At 34.8% G+C, this 19,332-nt stretch overlaps 1 protein-coding gene across 1 annotated transcript in view; it reads right to left on the reverse strand.

The window, feature by feature from the left end:
• Positions 1-5,101: 5,101 nt before the first annotated feature.
• LOC145259790 (uncharacterized) overlaps positions 5,102-19,332 on the reverse strand; it is a 35,390-nt gene continuing 21,159 nt past the window's right edge. Inside the window, exons 2-4 of the mRNA XM_080117553.1 lie at positions 12,897-12,983; positions 11,588-11,612; positions 5,102-5,573 (exon numbers count right to left, since the gene is read on the reverse strand). Coding sequence (XP_079973679.1) covers positions 5,121-5,573; positions 11,588-11,612; positions 12,897-12,983 — 565 coding nt within the window. The 3' untranslated portion in view covers positions 5,102-5,120. The remainder of the gene's footprint in view (positions 5,574-11,587; positions 11,613-12,896; positions 12,984-19,332) is intronic.

Genomic DNA, 19,332 nt, shown 5'->3' on the forward strand with positions numbered 1-19,332 from the left:
TTGACACTTAATTTAATATGGTAATTAACATCTCTACTAATAAAATCTTGTGACCATTTCCAGCATGTCTGTGTGTAGTCGTTGCGATGTCTTGCACATCGAAATAGAGATTCTGTCCGTCGGTCATAATGTATTTGTTTGAAATACATCTTTCTTTTTGTTTTTCTTAAATAATTCTAAAGAACTGCTTATTTATTGGAATGAAAAAAAAATGTAATACCATTAAATAAATCATATTTAAAAAATAATTATGAAATTGAATACACCAAAATGCATCTTGGTTTCTTTGTAAACAATTCAGCCATATTAATCTTTTAAATGATTCTAATAAATAAAAACAACAAAAAACTGCTTAATCAATTTACATGATTTTTGGAATGCAATATCTGTTCCGTGATAAGTATGTACAAAGATTTGTCTGCATTTTTGTTTCTTAAAATAAGTGGAATTTTAAAGAGTTGAGTATTTATTATTTATTGGAATGGAAAAAAAAAAAAAAAAAAAAAAAAAAAAAAAAAAAGAAAAGGGAGGGGGTAATACCATTAAATAAATCATACTTAAAAATGATTTAATCCACCAAAAGGCATTTTAGTTTCTTTGTAAATAATTCAACCATTTTAATCTTTTATCAATGATCCTAAAAAAAAAAAAATAAATAAAAAAATAAAAAAATTTTGTGACCATTCAAAAGTTTAAAAGAATTTGAAAGCCTTTACACTGTCGAATAGTTATTTCTGCCTTTAAGATAGTCAGCAAATCCTCATACATTAAAAGATTGATTGTTCCTACTTACTTGCCTCCTCACGAGGGTAGAAAGACGAGGTCAGTTTTTAATCTGGGGGAAAAAGTCCAGCTCCCAAAAAGAGGCACGCTGGATAGGAACAAAAATAAAAGTCGTCTCAGTCATGAAGGATTTCTCCTCCACTGACCGAGGACAGACAAGTGGAAGTGTAGCATCAGATCTTGGCCCGAAAAAAGCCAAGAAAGACTTAGAAAATTGATTTGGAAGCTTTTTTGCATCCAATAATTTTATACATATTAACAAAAATCAAAGTTTTCCAACAATTTTGTTCAATTAATAAGTTAAGAACAAAGCCATATTGTAGAGATAATTTTCTATATATTATTTGATTGGAATTCATTATTGAGATGAGCATTATTTATTAATTGTGGACTATTATCCTCATCTTTCTTAGAAATAACATCTAAGAAAGATAATAGTCCACAATAGATAAATATATAATTTTCTAATTTCTATTTTTTTTTTTTTTTAAAGTAATTCACTACAAAAATTTCAAAAATAAAAAAGTAAATAAATAGGGTTATAGTCAGCTAACATACTTCCTAACTTTTGGTATAACGTTACCAGAAGCAGTGAGAAGGCAAATCAGTTTCTTCGCATTTTTTCTCTCACGCCTATATCTCCCCTGTGCATGTACATTGTTTTTTTTGTTTTATAATCATTGAAAATTTTTTTTTTTCAGTTTTATTTTAATTAAGAATTATTAAAATTAGTTTTATTTTTTATTATTGAAAACACTTTAAAATCCTTTAAAACTATCTTGGGAATACTATCTATTGATGCGTTTTTTTTGTTTGAAATTTTATTTTGATTTCAGTTATTTTTTTTTTATACTTTCATAAACATTTATTATATAAATTGAAATAAAAAAAATAAAAAAAACTTAATATTTATATAAAAAAAAAAATTTTTTTATAGTTTCATAAACACCTTTCTTATAAAATTTCAAATAAAATAAATTATTTTAAATTTTGTTATTAAAAGTGCAAATAAAAACTAATTGTTATTTTTTATTTTTATATCTTTGCTAATTTTTATATCTTTGCTGATTTTTATATCTTTGCTGATTTTTATATTTTATTTCAATAAATCTCTTCACAATAGAAATACTGAAGAACAATAAAAGTGAAGGAACTGATTTGCCGTATCACCGTTTCTAGTGGTGCTCTGCAAAAAATTATGAAGTACATTAGCTGACTATAACCATAAATGGCATAGTTGTTACACACAAAAAAGAGAAGAAAAAAAAATCATAAAAAACAAACATACAAGAGACTATCACAAGGTTTTAATTAGAATGTTTTAAATTAAAAAAAACAAAAAAAAAAACAAAAGAAATAATCAGATTTTTTTTTTTTTTTTTTAGATGAGGATTGATAATTTCTATTTGGATTGCTCAGATTACTCTTCTCATTTTGCGTGTTATTTTCATAAGGTTTCAACCTTCTACAAGTTCGTTTCGTTAAACTTGAGAAGCTTTATGTTAAATTTATCTAAAGCGCCACTAGCACAATGGATAAAAATGCTAAGTGACTTTGGTTGTAGGTTCAATCCTCAGGATGGGCAATACTAAGAATAAAATAAATTAAGACTTCTACCTGGTCATGACTAGGGCTGTGACAACAGCATATTCTTTTTATTGTTTTGACTCTGGAGTATATATCCGTTAATATCTTATATGTTTTTATATAGACAGATGTGGTTCTCGGTTGATTAAGTGTGTCTAACTGAATCAGATATATACCCGAGAGAATGAAAAGAATATTCTGTTGTCCCAGCCCTGGTCATGACTGACAATTCCGTCAGCCATGACCAAGTAGAAGAGTAAAGCTACCTCTAACATATTGGGACCCTACGCTAGTAAGTAGCGATTAGGTAAGCTAGTGTGAATTTTGGCAAGGGTCACATTTAGTACATGTCAGGATAACTTAGTGGCAAGCGAAAATGTACCCAGTGGCAGGTGGCGTGTTTTAAGTGGAGGTCAAAGGTTAGACACTCTAGACAAAATATGCTAGAAATCGGAAACGATACAGACAAGATGCATCCGACAATTCAGCAATCCAAGCAAATGTTGCCCATTCTTGAGAGGAGCTAGTAACAAAAGTAGATAATTAGTTACATGGTCTCTCCCTCTACGAGTAAATCCTCTCTAAATAAAACCTTTGAAAACTCAGCAAAGTCTCTATGGTGTTTTAGGCACAGGTTATTTTGTTTGTCTACACTGATGAGGAAAAACACGTGTTTGAGAACCATGGGTGACGTCACAACAGAGACAAAAAAAAAGTCACACGCAACTAGAGAAATAGAAATGAACCGTTTAAATATTTAGAAAATAAAAATGCGTTGTTGGATTGGTTGGTTGTTTTATGGCATATCAACCCCTTTTCAGCCGAATCCAAACACTTTGAAGAAAATTTTTTTAATAGAATATATTTGTTGTTTTCAAGTTGGTTTCTATTTAACCCATAGTTGGGACCCTAACAGGTACTACCACTCTGAGTCAGAGTGGACCTGGGAGCAATGGCAATTAAAGGGTGGCTTCACACTCCCCAAAGCCCGCAAGCTGGGGCCTCACCATCGGATATAGATTAAGGCCATATGCAGGACCATGCGTTGTTGGAAATATCAGATATATTTTGTTTAAAACTGAAAAGAGTTTATTCCTGTCCTCCATTTTATTTCAGGCACAAATAATTTTATCCATCTAGCTAAACTGAGGAGACCGTCAACAACCACAAGAGGATCACACATGGAAAGACATTGGAAGAAGTAATGTGCAATCCACGTGTTGGTGAAAACTATGTGTGATCCTTCATTTAGTGAAAAGGTTACAGATGCAACCTTACTATAGCGAGTCTTTGAACAAGTGTATTTCAGGTAAAAACATTACATACTTGTGTGTCATGCCGAAATTAGTATAAATTCAAAAAACTACGGAAAATGATCTGATAGAAAAATTATAAAAACAGAATCAGGGGGAGATAACTACTTTCAAGTCGGCCATCTTGCTTATTATCGCTAACACTACACCCCCCCCTCCTTCAAAAACTAGCTCTAGCAAGTCTTCTGCTGGACGATGGTTCATAAATTTTGGAATTTATACTAATTTTGATATGACACGTAAGTATGTAATGTTTTTCCCTGAAAAACCTTTCTCCAAAAATACACGTTTGGCTCGAGTGACACATACACTAGGTTACATCCTACGGAATAAAGGGTTTCATTTAAAATTCTGTAGAGCTTTCCGTGTCTGTCAGGTGGCATCTGAACAAAGTCAGATGTTACATCAGCTGAAACGTTATGAAAATAACATGGAAGAGGAGAACAGTGGTCGAAACAATACAAACAAATTTATGACTTCATGTGCACAATAGCAGAACACAAGACGGTGTAGCTTAATGCCTTATCTCCAAGAAGTTCGCTGCAAAACAGTGGACGAACTTTCACCAAATATGTCTGAACAGGCTTTTCAGTGAAATGCATGGAGATTCTAAGAATCTATAACTCTTATTTGAAAAATTGGCCCATTAAAAAAAAAAAAAAAAATGCTTTTGTTTTTGTTTTTTTCGTGATCAGGTGATTATGAAGAAACAGTAAAAGTTTCTCACAGCCAAGTTAGAAGCCCTGAGGGAGATGAGAGGGGGGGACAGGATAAACAAATACACCCAGAGAATTATAGGTTGGGAGATATCAGATAATATTACATGGAGGGAGAGGAAGAGAGAGAGAGGAGAAAAAAAAAAACCCTGTTTGTCCAGAATTCCCTCTTCCCTATAAAAAACAAAAATAAAGAAAAATCTGTATTTTAATAGAGTGGTAGAAAGAAAATATTGAACACTAAAAATCACATAAATTGATAAAGTAATTTTTTTTATATAAAGAAAATCATTTTTAAGCCAATTTGAGTTTTTCCAATGTTAAGAATGGTTTTCTAAAATCTCGCAAGTTTGAATTATAGAGTTCTCTCTCCCTTGTTATCAAGATAGCTTTGTGATAGAGTCACTGTTCGCTTAGCCACAAAATTTAATTTTCTTATTTAAAAAAAAAAAAAAATAAAATAAAACTACTTGATCCATTTACATCATTTTGGAGGTACAATATTATCTTCCACGCATCAGATTTTTCTTTAATTTTAGTTTTTAATATAAAGGGAAACCCTGAATCAGCAACCCCCCCCCCCACAAAAAAATCTATACACAGAAAGAGTTTGGGTGGTGGTGGCATTGGGATAAAAAGACTCAATTCATTAAACATTTTTCTTTTCTTCAAAGTAAAAAAAAATAAAATAAAAATAACAAAAACCCTGAAATTCTTTTAATTATCTGTTAAAAGAAAAAGGATGCTGCTGCTGATGGTGGTGGTCGTGTTCATGCGGATTTTGTTGATGAAGGGATTTTGGCAACCGCTCAAGTCGTGCGATGTGCGCCTTGTACAAGATCTCGTTTATGTGATAATAATAAGGATTGGAAGACGCGTCTAGTTCGGGGGAGTATTTTTTCAGTTCCGTCTGATGGTCTGTAGCAGCATTGTGTTGGGGGTGGAGTAAGTGGTTGGGGGTCGAACGTTGCTGGGGCGGTTGGGAATGCAGATCGGCATGACAGTTGCTCAGGTTGGAAGGCAGCACCATTGAGGATGTGGATTCTTCTTGGTAGTGTTTGGATGCGGCCGTGTGTGTGGTACCATACACGGAGTGAAGATGCTGCTGCCAAAGCTTGTAAGACAGGTCGGAATATCCATTATTCTCGGCAACTGGGTCAGGGCTCGGAACAGACTTGAAAAGACAAAAAAATAAATAGATAAATAAAAATAAGATGGATATAAATAAAAAAAAACAATCAAAAACCTAGGAACTTTAGTAAGCAGCAATTTCTTGGTCATTTCAATCAAAAATTTGAGTTGTTCTATAAAATCTTCGACTAAGTTTTCACCAGTAAGCAAACTTCACATACCATAAAGGGAAAAGATGAAATTAAAGTTTAACCAAGTACATTACACACAAGGAGACTGTAACGTAATCCCCCATTGAGGAGCGTTAGAACTATGCTGAGGTAGCTTTGTATTCCCGGGTGACGTCAAATAACCCAAGGATTTAAGATAGAGAAGATAAATATACATATTTCATGTCAAAATAGATATCGTTTGAAAACCAGAGAAATATATTTTTACAGCTAAAAATTAACAGGAAATTTCACTTAGAACCTTGTCTGGCCTTAAATGAACCCAGAGTCGGATGTCAGAATTGACATCTGTTCTTGAAAATCATGAGAGAATTTCAGGTGTGGGAATGGTGCCCACCCAGGGACCTGGGGCTTTCGATTTTGTGGCGAAATCTTATTGGCTGGGGAGAATTACTACCCAATCCACATACCTTACTATATATACGAGTGTCGGGCGAAAATTAGCCAGAGTAGAGTCGCAGAGTGAGTGGAGAGTTTCAAAGCAGATTGCTTGTTGAGTCAGAGAAGAGATGTGACCCCTCCCCACCTCATCCATCCGTCGGTCGCTGTCTGTGAAGAATGTTGAGACTTTGAAAAAGAACTGACAAAATCTGAATGAGAATTGTAAAAACATTTTGTACATAATTTTGTGAGAATTAAGCTTTTGTAGATAGACTACAATTGTTTGTCTTTCTTCCTGCCTGCCGCTTCGATATTCGCTTTCATGTAACAGCCTCAGAGTAGTCTAGACGACACGTGCCGAGAATCCAGAGAAATAAGAGTCCTTAACCACCTCCTCGAAGGAGGCGTTACAAAACATTAAAGTTTATAAGAAATAAAAATTTAAGATATTTAATTATAACAGATGCATTTCATTATGATTTGGGAGATCTTTGAGACACGCCAGTGTCTACGCTTTCAGCATTTACCAAGGCTCAAATGTTATATAGCCATCTATATACTGTGTATGTATATATATTATTATCAATAAGAAAATGACAATATAAAAAATATATACAAATGTATATAGGTTTAGTCATTCAATAAGGATGATATATCAGTTAAGGGTGTAGGATAATTAAGAACTATTTAGACCATGGTATTTCGAAGTGCATTTATTTCGCTCCTAATGTAACTATCGTTAGACGTCGCATCTCTATTATGTTACCTAACATATTCTATCCTCTTCTGATGAGAAGCATTGAGTTTCGAAATACAATGGTATAACAAGTTTTTCTTATCCTACAACCCTAATGAATGTATCACTCTTATCGAATAAATCTATATGCATTAGTATATATTTTTATATCATAATTTTCTCATTTTATTGATACTCTATATAATCTCCAAAACAATTTGTTGAGCTTTGCATTATCCTGATAAGTTTCTGGTTAAAAAAAAAAAAAAAAATTTTTTTTATTCTTTTAACTACCCCATATATATATATATATATATATATATATATATATATATATATATATATACACACACAGTGTGACCAAAAGAAAAAAAAAAAAAAAAAAAAACAGGCCCCAACTCTAATTAGGACCCCGTTTCTTAGTGTTTTGTTCGAATGAAATGAAACTTTGATCATAACTAGTTTATTATATTCAAAACATCACATCAAAACATTAGGGTCTTTGACCTTTTTTTTCTCCGTTCTACAGCATATGCTCTAGATATACTTTCTATGTTTTTTTTGGGGTCACCCAGTATATATATATATATATATATATATATATATATATTAGAGATGGGATGATTCCAATATTTTCCAATTCAATTACCGATTCCGTACTAAATTCCGGATTCTAATACAATTCCCAATTCCGATTCTTTATAAATCTCTAAATATTTTACTACAAAAGTGTTATTTTGTCTCGATTACCATAAAAACACATCTAAAATGTGCATATATTTTCTCAAACGTAAAAAACACATCTGTGAGGGGGTGATCGAGAGATTTTAGTTTTACTGGAAAGTAAAAACTATAAATATTTATTTTATTATTACTACAAGTGGAAAATGTTTCTTAAACCAAAATCAAATAAAGATAATTTAAGGAATCTGTTTTGAAATCGGTCAATACGCTCAAATTGTTTTGATTCCGATTCCCCAAAGAGCTAAAATTTTTCAGATTCCCAATTAACACTAACACACAGTTTCTAACTGTATGCGCTTACATATTTATAAATGTGCTCGTTTGGAAGTATTTTTTGTGGGTGCGAGTGTTTATGTGTATGGTGTGTGTTTGTGTGTGTATTTATGCGTACGGTGCGAGTGTATTTATGCTTATGGTGTATATGAGTGTATTTATTGTTATATACTGGGTGGTATTTTAAAAAAGGTACCAAATACCTGAGTGTTTCGTTGTTCTTATTCAGATGACGACTTATATATTTGTTGTTGTTCATGTTAGTAAGAGTCTTAGAGTGATCGAGACAGTCTTAGGAATGTTCATGTGTTGAGTGTTCATATGTCTTAGAATGTTCATGTTGCAAGAGATAGCATATTGGAGACATAAACAGGGTATATATAAAGAGAGAGACACTTCTGTATATATATATATATATATAATAGACAGTGTACATGTTACTACAAGAGCACCAAGCCTGTAATTCAACTAGAAGAGATTTTTGAATATCTTGATAGATAGACTGACAGATAGTTTGACAGTTGTACATATAATATAAACACGTTACCTTTCTCGTTGTAATGATGAACGCAGAAGACGGCAGTTATAAAAACACATGATACGTTTATTTCTTCTTCGACCGGTCGGACATGATTTTGTATTTCAGGGATTCAAAGTTGTTACATGGTTATCTCTAAAACCCTCTCACTTCCAGAGGGTGCCTTGACTCACGGAGAAGCGGTCTGAACCTCTCTGCTTCTCGGATCTGACTCCTCTCGCTTCTTTTCTGACTGATCCGATTCTCACTTATTTAACTAAATTCATAACTCAAGACATCATTGCATGACTGAGCACGTGTCTCAAAACACATGGCATGAAATGCCTCAGTGTTTAAGCATTTATTGTTATTCACATGTTTCTTACAAAGCCAACCCTCTAACCTAATTTTCGTAACCCACTTTACAAATAACATTTTCCATTGTCCGTTTTTAAATTCCTTATTTTAATTTTCATTTTTATAGCAGAAACAAAATTCATCATTACATTCCTTTTTCAATAAATAGATATCTAACTATTTTGTGTGAGCTAAACAATGGCAATTCCACATTCCTTATTTTCAATAACATTCTCTATTTATTTTAACTTATGATTGGAATTCTCAATTCCAAATCTAGCTTCGCAAGTTCAAATCCTTGACTATCCTATTTCATATTTACTCACAAGAACAGGTTCGTGTGTGTGGGGGGGGGGATTGGATTGGATTGGCAAGTAATCCCCAGAAGCAAAGCATTCAATGGCTTGCACACATGAAAATGGATTTCATGTGTGGAATTAGGGATTTTCCACCATTGTCTATTGAAATGGATAATTTGACCCAGAAATATGCGATAGGATATTGGTCAAAGGAAATATTAAACATTCCAGGGTAAAAAAAAAATGTTTATATAAATTGATGCAAACAAAAAGCTGGGCAGTCTGTCACAGAGCGAGAACAAGCCGACACATTCTTAACTGGCAAACAGCCACACCACCCCATGCGCCTTCACTGCTGTCAAAACACCAGTATAACTGTAAATCCAAAACTTGTCGGTGTGAAATAAAAAAATAAATATTTTTTAGATAAGCTGTGTTGTGTTACACTCGCCGTCAGTGTGTATACATCGTAGACCAGTGACAAAAGTAGATTAAATAATTATAGATTGAAGAGCACATTCGAACGACCGGCCACAGCAAATATATAACAGTTGCCCCGACTCGCTAATATAATACTACAAAAAGGTCACTCTAAGATAAGAGTTAAGCATTCAGAGGACAGCGTGAAAATTTCTAACGATAGTCGAACCTTGGCAGAATTTGATTATTTAAGACTAGTGGGGGTGCTTGGCATTGCCAGTGTGGTAATAGAAAAAAAAAATTTTGGTAGGTAGGTTGGATTGAACCTAGAACCTTTAGGCGAAGGTGGAAAAAAATCCTGACATGTTACCCGCTCGCTTACGATGGCAGAGTAACAGAAAAGTGTTTTAATTTAACAATTAAAATTTAATTGACAGGTGTGCGAATTTAATGAGGTCAAACATATCTCGCAGTTAGCTTTTGCTGCAAGGCAGTTTTTCTTTCCAACTTTGGCTGTTTGTTTCCCCAAAATGTTGGAGGGGGCAGGCAGCTTCCTATAAAAAGGGACTGTCCAATTGAATAGCAATTGTCTGATATAAAGGGTTTCCCCCGCATTAATCAAAAGCCGATTGCTTTCTGGACATTCCCGGCACGAAAGCTGGGAACAAACTGCCTTCGCTTCAGATTGGTTTCGCTTTTACACGAGGGGAGCCAAAATAGCAGGAATTTTGTAAAAGTCGATGTAAATAAATCTAGAATCTAGACATGATGTGTGTTCGCAAATCGTAGATATTATCTAGACGGTATATAAAAAGTTCTAAGAAATAGTAACACCCCCACCCCGAGAACCCCCCGCCCCACTCAAAGAAGCCTTTATTGGACATACAAAAAAAAAAAAAAAAAAAAAGTGCACACACATTTTGCCTTATATATATATATATATATATATATATATATATATGAGCAAACAGTTAATAAAATGTTAAAAAACACTTTGAAATGAGTTAAAAACATTTAATCTGAAAAGGAAACACTAGATAAATGGATAGTCCTTAATCAGCAGAGTTTCGAAGAAATACTTTCCTTCTCATCAGAGGGTAGGAATTATCAAAATGCGGGATCGGATTTTGCATGCAGAAGTATTTGATGAAACAACAAGTAAGTCAAAGATCTTACTTGAAAACAAAAAAAGGTGATTACACACGAATGGATAGTCTGGTGGAAGATAAAAAATCCACTGACGGTAAAATCCAAATGTAAAACTTCAAGAAAGTTAAAAGAATTTCCATTTGTACAAGTAAAATCCAAGGAAATCCTGTAATTGGAAGAAGATGGTCCATAATAATCCAAAGGCAGAAATCTATGGAATAATTCACAAAAATGTGTACAAGGAAAAAAGAAAAGATTCCAATAATATTAATAAAAGAAAAATAAGATATGCTTTTCACTCTACTTCCGAGACATAAATATAAATAAGAAAGATCAGGGAAGAGAAAGAGAAAAAAAAATGATGATAAAGTTAAATATAAAATATAAAATAAAGGGAAACAAAAGTCAAAATGATCCAGACAGGTAAAGGCGCAAGAAAATATAGGTCAACTGAAATGCACAGGTCACACACACACACATATATATATATATATATATATATATATATATATATGACTCAAGATTTTGTTAGCATTGGGTGTAAAAACGATCATGTTGTAGTCTGCTGGGAAGCAGCACTGTAGTACTGTTCCACAATAAACAATTTCTATTTAGTTTTAGGTATACAGAGAAAGGAATGAAAATTAACTACAGTGGTTGTAGATAGGAGGTTTTGTTGTAAATGTTTTATGAGGGGGCGACAATAGATTGGAGCTCATTTGAGTACCTATAATGAAAATGATAGAGTAAAGAAAACCTAGCAACTTTTGTGAGAACGGGGCTGTATGGAAGAGTAGGGGAAATCCTCTTCCCACTAGATTTCAAGCGGCACATCCACAGTATTCATTCTTAAGATATATTCGACTTGTATACAAGTAAATGAATATGACCAATTTCTTTTTTCATTTTAAACCTACCACCCAAGTTAGTTTATATTTAAAATATACTTACTTCTGGGGAACAATCAGAACGGCCTCTGAAAAATAAAAATTAAACAAGTTAAAACTTATAAAAATATGTGGGCCTCACAACTGTTCTTTTCGTTTTTGCTAATTTCCATTGAACAAGTCGTTCAATTTCATATAAGCAGACACTAATGCTAACATAGGGGTCGTACAGATTTTCAATGTCCATCTTCAAAGATTTTTCCAAGTTTTTTAACGTCTTCTCCAGAGAAAATTCAAGTTTTCAAAATAAAATTTGAGGTTTGTTTAACAATCCACAACGATTTGAACAAATAAATGTTAGCAAAGCCAATAAAAGTGACTTTGCTATCTACCTGCATCATTTGTGTTTTTGAATAGTTTAAAATGCTTTTTATTTCATCTCAAATATTAATTCTTTACTACTTTTAAATTTCAAACCAAGATAGCTAACGTCTTGTCCATTTTTAAAGGTATAACATGTAAGGAAGAAGGGAGAAAGGGGAGACACGGGGTGAGGCGTGTGGGGGGGATAGGGGAGACACGGGGTGAGGCGTGTGGGGGGGATAGGGGAGACACGGGGTGAGGCGTGTGGGGGGGATAGGGGAGACACGGGGTGAGGCGTGTGGGGGGGATAGGGGAGACACGGGGTGAGGCGTGTGGGGGGGATAGGGGAGACACGGGGTGAGGCGTGTGGGGGGGATAGGGGAGACACGGGGTGAGGCATGTGGGGGGGATAGGGGAGACACGGGGTGAGGCGTGTGGGGGGGGATAGGGGAGACACGGGGTGAGGCGTGGGGGGATAGGGGAGACACGGGGTGAGGCGTGGGGGGATAGGGGAGACACGGGGTGAGGCGTGGGGGGATAGGGAGACACGGGGTGAGGCATGGGGGGATAGGGAGACACGGGGTGAGGCATGGGGGATAGGGGAGACACGGGGTGAGGCATGGGGGATAGGGGAGACACGGGGTGAGGCATGGGGGATAGGGGAGACACGGGGTGAGGCATGGGGGATAGGGGAGACACAGGGTGAGGCATGGGGGATAGGGGAGACACAGGGTGAGGCATGGGGGATAGGGGAGACACAGGGTGAGGCATGGGGGATAGGGGAGACACGGGGTGAGGCGTGGGGGGATAGGGGAGACACAGGGTGAGGCATGGGGGATAGGGGAGACACAGGGTGAGGCATGGGGGATAGGGGAGACACAGGGTGAGGCATGGGGGATAGGGGAGAAAGGGGGGCAGGGGGGGAGAGAAAGAAAAAGGGAAAAAAGAAAGAAAAGAAAAAATGGACTATGGATGCTAATGGATTTATGAATGAAATGCACGAAACTTACTCAATGTTGAGACTGTTTATCCGTTTGGATATTGGAATGGATTCATCTAATTCATCGTCTTGACTCCTCGGACGTTTTCGACAAATGCTGGAAAAAAAAAAAAAAAAAAAAAAAAGTTAATGTCTATTTTGCATAAGTGTCCTGTTGGGGCAAGGCAGCTACTCAAGTAAGGGAACCTTTGGAAATACGAATATTCAACTTTTTCTTTATTTGTATAGGTTTCCATTTAATTGGTGGGTTACGAATATATCAAGTCGCAAAACAGAAGACAAAATTTTAAGATTACACGTCTTAGGAAGTTATGTCAGATGGCAGGAAGTAACTCTAGAAGTTTTTCTCTTTTTCATTCAAAATATTATGTTTCTAACAGAAGTGCAAGTCTTCCTTACCCTCTGGAGGTAAGAGGAAATCTGGGATATGCATAAAACAGAAAAATGTAAAATGAATAATAAACCTGCAAGTCTACAAATTGTTTTAATATGTAGACTGATACACAAAGGACATGCCAAACGTCAATCCAAGCAATGACAGAGTCACACTTAATAGAGCCATTACTACAGTAAAGAGACAGACAGATATGACGGTTTGCAACTAGTAATGACAGTTTTTAATGGCAAGGAAATGTCAGATCCGTTAATGTTAGACTATTATAAGCGCGCAGATCAGCGAAAAAGAAACATTTTAAAATAAGTGAATTCTGATGATAAAATGTTATGAAAGAAAAGTGGAAAAGAGAAAAAAATGTCAAGTGAAATGTAACATTTAAATTCTTTAAATAACTTCGAAAGGAAAGTCTCGTCTTAAAACTTCATTTCCAAGAATAAATGAATCTTAATATGTAATCAGTCATTTTTTTTTCAAGCCCCAGTTTATAGAGTTCCATGCCATTTTACAAAAAAAAAAAAAGTGACTACAGATCGATTATGGACAAAAAAAAAAAAAAAAACAAAGCCATGAATACATCAGTAAAAGGTTTGTTTAAATATATAGTTTTTTTTTTGTTTATTTTAATTAACAAAGGCTGAAAGAGGAAATGTATGTCAGACTCCACCACTAAGGTTGAAGAACTCGTATACAATTTATAGTTAATAAAAAGCGACATTAACATTAAAAACGAATGCATAGCAGCTCTGTTGCAGAGTCAAATGGACAAATTAAATGTCGGAACGTTTATTTGATGCCAATAAACGGAAAACATACAGTTAATAAACGGTGTCCCACTTTAGCAGTCAGTTCAATTGCAGAAAACTAAGTTGGTGTTTTTAAGCATTTTAATCTTTTGATGTTCAGAATTTTTAAGTATACTAAAAATGCATCAGAATGGGAGTTTAATATAAAAATGCATTTGCAGTTGTGAAGACTTCTTGACGGCGGCGTGTGTATGTGTAAGCGATAATGTGTGCGAGTGCATGAGGACAATTCTCAATCTAATATACTCAACAAATTTTTGATCTACACACTTGAAATTTGGTATATAGGGTATTCAGACATATGGAAAATTTTAATCCATTTTCATCCGGAAGAAAAAAGGGTTTTTAAGTGGTCAAAATTGAAAAATTGGCATGTGTGTGTGTGTGGGGGGGTCATCAGATTTTTTATGTTTGTCAACTATTCCACAAATGTGCATGCGTGAATCGTTCACAAGACAGATGCCTCATGTTAAGAATAAGTAGGTTTGAAAACACATAGTAAAGATTGTCAAGCTGGCCTAATAGTTATCACACTTGATTCACTGTCTTTAGGTCTTGATCTCAGCTCAAGTATATTTTTTACTTACAAGAAGTGAACTGTTTAGAAAAAAAACCAAAAAAAAAAAAACCATAATACTCGCATGCACATATCTCAGTTTCTTTCCATTGTTTTTATACATTTTTTTAAAAAAGTAATTTCACATTACGTTCAATAGCAGGCAACACAGGGTACATCTGCTAGTATATATATTACATTGTTCGGAATTTCTTTTTCTGCATATGAGAATTTCTATCAGACACTGGAATTAAAAACACTACACATTCCATTCTTAACACTTTTGCTGGACAAGACCTTTTTACACAACCCTAAATCGACCTGGTGTTTTTGCATGTTCAAACTTCCAATTATACAGGGTGGCCGAAAAGTCCCAGGACACTGGCCGAAAACTCCAGACAACTCATTATGGGGTTTAATTAAAGGTCAAGTTTCTGGTATTAGATACGGAACCATTGATCAGCTAAAGCATGCGATTATTGCAGCTTTTGCTAGCGTATCAAGGAATTCTCTAAAAAAAATGGCACAAAGAACCTGGAGGCGAATGGAATTGTGCAAGAACAACGAGGGCCAACATACTGATCCCCTAGACCACTAAATTACTCTAGTTGTTTTCTGCTTTGTTTCTAATAAAGTTCTCTTTTTTTGTTGAATATATATGTTTTCTGTGTGTTTCATTAAAAAATACTGTGTTTTATTAAAAATACATGTATAGTGTCCTGGGACCTGTCTGTACATTTCCCTATGCAATAACTGTCAGTTTTTAGTCTACAGACACGAAATTTGATATACAGGGTACTGAGATTTGGGAAAATCGATATGATCGGTTTTTGGCCAGAAATTTGGCGATTAAGGGGTCAAAGTTCAATGATTTAACCTTTGAGAACTCTACCAAACTCCTCCGACAATTTTAGGTCTACGCACTTGAAATTTTAGATATAGGTTCCTTGGACATGGATCTAACTTAACTTGATTTGAGCCCAAAACAATAAATTTTAAGGGGTCATAATAGGGGTCAAAGTTAAAAAAAATTGACCTCTGCGGTCTCTTGCAAATTACTCAGACAATTTCTGGTCTAAATATTTGAAATTTTACATAAAGGGTATTCAGAGATAGGGCAAGCTTTTTCATCAGTTTGGGTCGAAATTTTTTAGTTACCAATATATAAATGTATGTATGTATGTGTTTGCATTACTGCCTTAAACTTTCAATAGAGGTGACTGATTTTACCAAGATCAGTATCGTTTTGAAGTTCGACCTTTCATACGACAAATATCGAAAAATTGGCTGAAAACATTAATATCTCCCCCTTCAACTAGGCACTTTTCTACAGGCGGCTCCCTTTTTTCGCCGATATTTTTGAAAGTTATCCTCTCCTTTAGATTGTCTAGCCTTAATTTTTAAAAATGTCGCTTCCGGTTTGGCGGTGGTCGTAACAGCATAAATGTTGGGTTTTACCCCGTTCTTTTCCTCCTTTGCGTTACGGGTTCGAGCCTGCCTTCCTACTACCACTTTATTTTTGCTCAACATACACATCCAAATACCCGGGCAACGCGGGGTTGAAATGCTAGTATATTTATATATATATATATATATATATATATATATGAGAGAGAGAGGTCACTAACAATTAGTATGTATTTTTTTAACAATTAGTCCAGGTTTTGATTTTTCATTAAAAACAAAAATTATATTTAGATCATTGCAATTATTTTTTTTTTTTTTTTTTAAATCATTGAAATAGTTTTAATGCGTTTCAGACGTTCTGTGAAACGTCCTCTTCAGGAAGTATTCAAAATGTAAAAAATTTAAATATATAAGAGCATTTTCACAGTCCATTTTGGTGACATGATTTCAAGCATGGAAATATCTGTAAATGATTCTAAAAGTCTTCATGGCTGTGTTCCACCCCTACCCTTGCTTATTGGGGGTCAGACCACGGTCATTGCTGTCCTCTTTTCTTGTTTTTCTTCCTTCAATTTTTTCTTACTTGGATGGAAGTGAGGGGCATGTTGGTACTAGGTCAAATGAGTGTGCAGGAGAGGGTGTGTGTGTGTGTGTGTGTGTGTGTGTGTGTGTGTGTATGCTTGTGTATGTGTGTTTCCTTGTATCGGGTTTTTAGAATATGTGTTATGTCTTATAGTTTTATAACAAATTTATTTGCTTCCTTAAGAAAGCAAATGTGATACAAGGTCGTTTTTTATGAGGGGGGTGGGCAGCTCCCCTGAAACAAGGATAATTGGTAGGGATGTTTTCATTCAATTTTGATCATTACAAAATCAAAATTTAATGAAAACATCCCTACTAATTACCCTTGTTTCAGGGAATGACGTCATAAAATTTTCCAGATTTTTGGAATATTTGACAAGAATACATTCTGATAATAAAGGCAATGACAGAGCATATTTTCAGAAAAGTTCTAGAAATGAAAACCTTTCAGTTAATGTTTCTGAATTTTTGAGATGAGGATTGATAATCTGGATTCTCCAGACTACTGTTCTCATCTTTAGTGTTATTCACATAGCGTGTCAGCCAATGTAACCTACAACCTTCCTGGAGTGTATCTTGTCGAACTCTAGAATCCGTGCCGATCTCGGAAATCTGCACGGAATTTCAAATGAAATTCTTTATCTAATAATCCAAGGGGGTAGCATGCTCTTGTTCAATCACAATTGTATTTTTTGTTCACCCACACTGAGGATTGAATCTTCAACCTCGAGAAGTGTTACGTACAACTGAATTTTACCCAGCACTATCTTATGGCATAACGGATATAGTACTAAGTAATATCTCATTGCAGGCAATACAAAAAATACAATTGTGAATTGCTTAAGACTTCTACCCAGTCATGGCGGACGGGATGAAAGCATACTACCCAGAACAAATGCCTCATCCCGCCAGATAAAAGACCACTGAAATAACCCAGTTTCTGCCGGACTGATCGTAGTGATTATAATCTTAAGTTGCATGTATTAGTGATCAAATGAATGACACGAATCACTACAGGTATGTCACCATTAGACATGGGTATCAGTGGTTGAAAGACAACCTAGGAGTGTTGCTGAAAACTTAAAAAAAAACTCAACTAGCTACAACCACTATCAACAATTTTCCCCTCACTATCTGTGCTTAAATCTACTGGAACACTGCTAAATTCATCCTTCCCTGCAACAGAACTAAAACTACTGCTTCATTGAAGCAACCTACCAGCTCCACCACGTTGAACGCAAGATGAGCGCACTATTTTGCAATGATATTCTGTGTACCAATAAAATTGGTCTTGAATTTTACAGGTAGGGTTTGTTGTTTTGTGATGGTCTCATTTTTTGTCTTCAACAGAGAGCATCGAACATGTTAAAATTCCCATCTTGACATAACCCCTACAGTATTACCACCTATCAACGAATTGATGGAGATCATTAAACCAAAAAGTCCAATGAGCGGGAACAAAGGAAGCCAGTAATAGATCAAAATTCTGAAGAACACATGGCATAATATTATTTATAGAAAAGACTGAGACTAGCAACAGGATTTTGCATTCACATGCAGATTGTCTATAGACACATGACTGTCCTTATCCATGAAATTCTTTATTTGGCGAATCAACTAATGTTCTGACTTCATTACTCCTTCCATATCCTTCATCATCCTTCAGACTCCCTGCCTTCCTTGAATCTCTTATGTCACTCAAAACTGATGCTCAATTCATGCAAGATGGTACAAAAGCAGTGTGAAGCATTCCACACGTTTTTGTGGCATTTTTTTTTTTCCAAGTTTCAAACAGAATTTTATTGCATATCATTCTTCTAAAGTGTTCTCGTGTCCAGATTGCATTTTTGAAATTCACCAGCTGTGACAATCAGGCTTTAGTAGAGTGCATTCCAATTCCTGCTGTAGCTGTTCATTTATAACTTGAAACCATAAAAATTGGTCAGTCATCTCATAAGATACTAAATTTTAAAGAGTCTGCAGCAATTTTAAATGCCTGTACAAAAATTCTCGAAACTTATTTAAGGCATCTCGTAAATTTTGCTGCTTTGAAGCTGCACTCACCCTAGACAAGTTGAATCGGTTTCCTCCAAAGGAAGAAGTTTCATGGGAATATCAAATTCATAAGTGGTCCCTAGTCGCTTGTATATCCCTGTGAGGGGAGATGTTAGGTTTTTGCTGCGAGGTGTTGACGTTCCAAATACAGCACCTCGTATTCTCAAACGGTCACCCATCTGGTACTGACCAGACTCAACATTAACTTCAGTGGTCTAATGAGAACTGGTACGTCAATGTGATTATGCTGTTTCTTTATTAACTTACGTAGTATTCAAGATTTAAAAAACACTGAGTTTTGCTTATAACTTTAAGGCAAGATGTTAGTGCCACCCGCCGCCATTTTTTTTTTTAACTTGTTACGAAATAGTCGTGATTCCATAATTTTTTTTAACTTGTTACGAAATAGTCGTGATTCCATAATTTTTTTTTAACTTGTTACGAAATAGTCGTGATTACATAAATTTTTTTTAACTTGTTACGAAATAGTCGTGATTCCATAAATTTTTTTTAACTTGTTACGAAATAGTCGTGATTACATAAATTTTTTTTAACTTGTTACGAAATAGTCGTGATTACATAAATTTTTTTTAACTTGTTACGAAATAGTCGTGATTACATAAATTTTTTTTAACTTGTTACGAAA

This window comes from Euprymna scolopes, chromosome 35, assembly GCF_053919585.1.
Source record: "Euprymna scolopes isolate OS-2025 chromosome 35, ASM5391958v1, whole genome shotgun sequence".
Classification (NCBI taxonomy): Eukaryota; Metazoa; Mollusca; class Cephalopoda; order Sepiida; family Sepiolidae; genus Euprymna; species Euprymna scolopes.